General features: G+C 37.6%; 1 protein-coding gene across 2 annotated transcripts in view; it reads left to right on the top strand.

The window, feature by feature from the left end:
- Window positions 1-6,880, top strand: part of MET (MET proto-oncogene, receptor tyrosine kinase) — a 135,567-nt gene that overhangs the window by 31,222 nt on the left and 97,465 nt on the right. For both annotated transcript variants that reach the window (XM_007450782.1, XM_007450781.1), the window contains exon 2: window positions 4,632-5,848. In XM_007450782.1, the coding sequence (XP_007450844.1) occupies window positions 4,646-5,848 (1,203 nt within the window). In that variant the 5' untranslated portion in view covers window positions 4,632-4,645. The remainder of the gene's footprint in view (window positions 1-4,631; window positions 5,849-6,880) is intronic.

Here is a 6,880-nt window from a genome sequence, read left to right as displayed (position 1 = left end):
TCCCTACTGGTTTTCTTATGATTTGCCATCTCATCAAATGAGATAACAGTTTGTACATTTTCTTGGATTCTAGTTGATTGAAGTTTAGTACCATGAAAGACATGTACGAACCTTCAGATAGGAAACTTATTTTTTAAACATAATACCTCAGATTTTTTTTTTTTAAGATCATTTTGAAGGCTCCCTCAAAAAGCCTAGAAGAAAAAAGTCATTCTTACTCCACACTGCATTAATGGGCATCAACTAAGATGCAAATTGGTTGTAATGCTTTTTTTTCTTTTGACAATGATAGTTTGTTTATTTTCTTCCCATATTATTTTTCCTAGTGCATTTAATTTTTCTGCATAATGTGTTCTACAAGGTTTAGACACATATTTGTAGTTTGTACTTTGTATTTGTCTTGTAATAGAACAACTTGTCCCAAATCCTTTTCTTCTACTCCTTGTTATTCCCCCTACCAGTGCCAAAACTTTTCTAGTATACTTTAAAATAGTGAGACTTACATTCAAAAACAGCAAGTTTATGCATATATATATACATATATATGCACATATGTAATAATCATATAGTTATACATGTATAAGTATATATATACACAAACACACACATGTATACACTATGTAACAAACAAAGTGCTTTCAAAGATAAGATCTCTTTTTGATACTTAAAGCAGTCATGTGAGGCTATTGGACCCTGGGATCAGAGGTGAATGAATTGCCTAAAGTCATACAGCTAGAGAGGGAAAGGGCCAGAACCAGAGCTCTGTCTAACTTCTGCTTCAGTGCACTCTCCCTCTTAGCTCAGGAAGCTGCTCCAGTGTTAGTGAAGCACTCAACATCCCGGACAGATTGCTGTCAGTCAGACATGGGATTGAATCTGGTTCTGTGTGACTTTTGGCAAGTTTGCTCATCTAGAAATGGAGAATAATAATACTTCCTGCTTCACAGGGTGTTTACAAAGAGTATATCAGAGGGTTTAGCAGAATGCCTGGCACGTGGTAAACACTCAATACAAGTTATTATTTTTATTATTATATGGTTTATACCTTACTGAAGCTCTGCTTTGCCCTCTGGTCCAACTATAATTTTGTAGCCTTTAAAGCCTATATCCTCAATCAGATGTCTTCGTTTGGATCCTTAAAATCATTGTGTCCTTGACCTTTCTTGGGTTTCTTCCATATCTCATGAATGTGAAGAGGAAGTCATATACATTGTGTCTTCAGGAAGCCCTCAGAGCTACTATACAATCCTTTCTTTCTTGCTGACCTCAGTTTGCATACCCTGTTGTAGATATTCTAAACCTCCTCCTTTACCCTGAAGTCCCTGGTCACTCCTCTGTAACCATCAATTTCAGCAGATGGTCATATACCCTAATTTATTTTTTAGAACATTGAGGTCATATTCCCTGAACTTCTTAAATGTCCCTATATCTTTATGTGACTTCTCATCTTCTCCTGCTGTCTCAGAAACAGTGACTTCTCTTATGTTTCAGGGCTCTTGGAAATGCCTCTTTTTGATCCCTTGGAATGTTGATCGAACAATTTTTATCTCCCTCATTTGCTCTTTTTGTTTTCCCCGCTTCTCTAGGCCCGTCTACTTGCATTTTTCCTGATTGTATCATATGCTCTCTCCTGCCACTATATCTTTGCACAAACTGCTCTTCCACTAGGAATTTCCATTCCTCATCCTCCTTCAAGACTCAGCTCTAGCCTCATTTCCAGTCTGGTTGGCTGCCCTTACTACACATTCCCATAATTTCTGTCAACCCGTTGCCTCCACCAAGTGACTGTGAGCTTCCTGGGAAAGGTACCGTGTTTCTGGGTTCCAAGACCTACCACAGTGCCTGGCCTTTAGTAGATACCCAACAAACGTTAGTAGAAGAAAAAGAGACCTACAAATAAGTATACGTCTTTCCTGCAACTTAAAGTCCTCTCAACCCTGATATTGCCTTCTGCTTGTCCTTCCTTTGACAAACATTCTACTTCCTCATCACATGTACCCTTGCAATTTAGTGGTCTGATACTACTGTTGAATCTGCTGAAACTACTCTTGTAAAGGTCAACAATGAGCTTTTGTGTGGATTGCATCCACCCTCCTGAGGCCCTCGCCTGCCTTCTATGACACAGTGCGATTTTGGCTCTCATGACGCCTCCCTGAACTAACTTACCTTCCTTGCTTCCTTCACTAGTTTCTCCAATGTGCGTATTCTCCGAGATCTGGTTCATTTGTCTTCTCTTCCTTTACCTTGTCGCTCCATGAACATACTCTTTCTTGGTTTTAACCATCCCCTCTGTGCAGATAACATGCAAAGTTTATTTCTATTCCAACTAGAATCCCAATTGCCCCACTAAGATCAAGTCCTGAAGTTTCATTCTTTCTAATGCACAGATGGCAGATACTTGGCACTTATGCTTATACTTGCCTCTGTCTCATCTAAGATGGATATTACCTCACCCAAGACTAATCATGCCACTTTCCCAGTAAGAGCAGGCTTCTCCTCAAAATCCTTCTCATGATTCTCCTCTATTGCTTGGCACATATGCTGTCTGCTTGGAACCTTCATTCTTCACTTACTCCAGATAACCTGCTTGCTGGAAACAATGTAAAACCTACTAGTCATTCCTGTAGTAGAACGTTTTCACTCATTTCTCAATAACACATCAAACTCAACATGTTTAAAACCAGCTTATCATATTCCTTGATCTTTAGCCTAACTTCCTCCTACTGACTACCCTAGTTTGTAACTTGTTCCACTTTTTCCCAGATAACGCTGCTTATCTTTACCTTCTCTTTTGTGTTCCACCAGTTTAGGTGTCAAATGTTATTTATTCAAATATGTCTCTCATTCATCCCTTCCTTTCTATTCTTGGGGCCACCATCTTGCTTCTGGCCCTTACTACCTGGTTATGGGCTATAATGCCTGTCATCTGGTCTTATTGCCAGGTTCTCCCTGCTCTAAGACACTTTTCCTCCAGATCAATATTCCTAGAGTAAAACCTTGCTCATATGACTCTCCAGCTCAGAACCCTTGAATGACTTTCTATTACCTCTTAAATAATGCCTGTAATTCTTATCAGTTTGGTAGGGTAAAATTATCTTTGATTTTGGAGTCAGTAAATTTGGTTTTAATCTCTGGCTACTACACTTATCTGTTCTGTGACTTTGAACTTATTGTTTAATTTTTATTCACTCATTTATTCAACATATATTTATTGAACACCTACTCTGTTCTAGGTTCTATATCAAGTCCTTGAGATAGAGTGATGAACCAAACAGGCATTGTCTTTGTCTTCTGGACCTGAAATGTATTGGACTTGTCCATATTTCTCATGATCATAGTAATCCTAAGTACAGGCCACGCCTTCCTCTCTTGATGCTTTTAGCATTTGGTTTTTGCTATGCAGGAAATTATAATACCATGTATTATAGTAATTTGCATATATGTATTATCTCTCAACCCCATTGTAAGTTCACTGAAGGGTAAGCGCCATGTCCCATTTCCCATAGTGTAAGCACAGAGCCGTGCACAGTGAATTCTGTTGTGTTTTTGTGGACCTAGAGTTACTCTTTGGCATAGTTACAATGCCCAGTATGTTTTTAGAGACTCCCTTTGTCCTGTCAGAATTATGCATTTTTTCAAAAGGGGGAAAGAAGTAATAACTATTTGGTTTCTATTTCTCTAAGGCCTTTATTTTCTAACCCTGCTTATAGCTGTTATAAGTAGAACTCACAATGTTTATAACTTGTGCACCTTAACTTTTTAAAACCTGAATAACAAATCCACTTATGCTTCCTAGTAGAAATACTGTCCGTGTGCATACAATGGAATGTTAAAATAATGTTCTTTTAACTAAATAACTTTTGACTTGGTAATGAACAATATGTTGTTTTTCCCTGAGAAATAATTCTAGGACTTTAGTCCTAAAGATTATATTTTATTTTATACATTTTTAGCTTTCTGTTTTTACATTCCCAGTGATCTTACATTAAGTTAAACATTTGTCTATCCAAAACAATAGGTCAGTTATAGCCAAATTATAACCATACCTTTCCTCTGCACACAAAATCCTATAAACAGCATGTGATCATATTGCTTCTAGAATTTATGATTGTTTTCCACCAAAAGGAAGCTAAATTTAGCCTAGTAATTCTACATGCTCCCAAGGAAACAATGCCTGCTGTGACTTGTAGAATAAATGAATCTGAACCACAATTCCTTTACTTGACTAACTGAGAAAGTTTAAATATCAACCTAGTCATTAACCACAGATATTAAACCACATTAAACAACCAGCAAAAGGTTAAGAAAGAAGTTTGCTATTTTTCTGACTTCACTGCTGAATGAGTCTAACCTAGTTGCTGTCGTTCTTAATACAGAACATTGTTTGCATCTAATGGTTCTCTAAAATTACTTGTTCATGGCTTGAGTTCTAAAATTATACTATGTAGAGTCATGTCCAACTGCACAATGCATCTTTATGTGAAACCAGCTAGAGTTTTTTGTTTTCACTCAATGTAAAAATTCCAGTTAGGAAGATTTGTTTCTAATAGTTTAACTGGTATAGTTCTTTCAGTTTCTTCTTTGTTTCTAATGACAACTAAACTGCTCTTGCCTTGAACATGTTTTGGCAGATAAACTTCTCACCATGAAGGCCCCTGCTGTGCTTGCACCTGGCATCCTTGTGCTTCTGTTTACCTTGGTGCAGAAGAGCAATGGGGAGTGTAAAGAGGCACTAGTAAAGTCCAAGATGAATGTGAACATGCAGTATCAGCTTCCTAACTTCACAGCAGAAACACCCATTCAGAATGTCGTTTCGCACAAGCATCACATTTACCTCGGTGCCATTAACTACCTTTACGTTTTAAATGACAAAGACCTTCAGAAGGTTGCTGAGTACAAGACTGGGCCTGTGCTAGAACACCCAGATTGTTTCCCATGTCAGAACTGCAGCCACAAAGCCAATTTATCAGGTGGTGTTTGGAAAGATAACATCAACATGGCTCTGCTTGTTGACACGTACTATGATGACCAACTCATTAGCTGCGGCAGTGTCCACAGAGGGACCTGCCAGCGACACGTCCTTCCACCTGACAATACTGCTAACATACAGTCGGAGGTTCATTGCATGTACTCTCCACAGGCAGATGAAGAGCCCAGCCAATGTCCTGACTGTGTGGTGAGTGCCCTGGGAACCAAAGTACTGCTGTCTGAAAAGGATCGATTCATCAACTTCTTTGTGGGCAATACCATAAATTCTTCTTACCTTCCAGATCATTCATTGCATTCGATATCTGTGAGAAGGCTAAAGGAAACACAAGATGGTTTTAAGTTTTTGACAGACCAATCCTATATTGATGTTCTACCTGAGTTCCGAGATTCCTACCCCATTAAGTATGTCCACGCCTTTGAAAGCAACCATTTTATTTACTTTCTGACGGTCCAACGGGAAACTCTAGATGCTCAGACTTTTCACACAAGAATAATCAGGTTCTGTTCTGTAGACTCTGGTTTGCATTCGTACATGGAAATGCCTCTGGAGTGTATTCTCACAGAAAAGAGAAGAAAGAGATCCACAAGGGAGGAAGTGTTTAATATTCTCCAAGCTGCGTATGTCAGTAAGCCTGGGACCCAGCTTGCTAAGCAAATAGGTGCCAACCTGAATGATGATATTCTCTACGGGGTGTTTGCACAAAGCAAACCAGATTCTGTCGAACCAATGAATCGCTCTGCTGTCTGTGCGTTCCCTGTCAAATATGTCAATGAGTTCTTCAACAAGATCGTCAACAAAAACAATGTGAGATGTCTCCAGCATTTTTATGGCCCCAACCACGACCACTGCTTCAATAGGGTAAGTCATACAGGTTCCCTACTTACAAATTATGAGGTACAAGTCAGAATAGGTATCAGTCTAGAAGAGAATATAAAGGGCTTTTGGGTGCTTGGTAAATGGTCTTTATCCAAATATCTGCAAATCCTCTCCAAGAAAATTTAGAAATTGAATCTTCATTTAAAGGTAGAGTCATAGCTTGAGAAAAAGTTAATGTGATAACTAAAAGAAAATATAAAATATTTTTACAATTTGGGTTTACAGGTTTGCCAGTATTTTTCAGATTATTAACCTTGTTTCTCATATCAGCTTTAGTAGTTCTGATCAGATATACATAAAGTTTAACACAGCAGGAACTCCTGTAAAACACAATTATTGAGATGCCATGCAGTCTTTACAACATTTAGAATAAGATGCTTAATTTGTAGGTTTTGAAGGCTTTTTTTTTTTTTATGAGATCCCATTCACTCACTGATGTATGAATGAACAGTCTCTATTCTTGGCATTACTTAAAGAAACTTCACTAAAAACAAACAAAAAAACTCTTCTAAAATGTTGATAAATTAAACATTTTTAAATGTACTAATGTACCTCTCTGAATAAATTAGAAAACTACAGAGGAAATTTTTGCTCTCAAATCCATACTTTGGATCTTGACTTCAATATATAAACTTCGTGCTTGAATGGGCAGGTGTCTACCAAGTTCTAATTTGTTGCTTTTTACCTGGTTGGCATTTGATATTTATAGATAAAAATAAATTAGAAAACTACAGAGGAAATTTTTGCTCTCAAATCCATACTTTGGATCTTGACTTCAATATATAAACTTCGTGCTTGAATGGGCAGGTGTCTACCAAGTTCTAATTTGTTGCTTTTTACCTGGTTGGCATTTGATATTTATAGATAAAAATATTCTTTTTTTTAACTAACATCTTTATTGGGGTATAATTGCTTTACAATGGTGTGTTAGTTTCTGCTTTATAACAGAGTGAGTCAGTTATACATATACATATGTTCCCATATCTCTTCCCTCTTTGTCTCCCTCCCTCCCAC

This window comes from Lipotes vexillifer, unplaced genomic scaffold (assembly GCF_000442215.2).
Source record: "Lipotes vexillifer unplaced genomic scaffold, Lipotes_vexillifer_v1.1 scaffold314, whole genome shotgun sequence".
NCBI classification, from domain to species: domain Eukaryota; kingdom Metazoa; phylum Chordata; class Mammalia; order Artiodactyla; family Lipotidae; genus Lipotes; species Lipotes vexillifer.
This window is presented reverse-complemented; position numbering and strand designations above follow the sequence as displayed.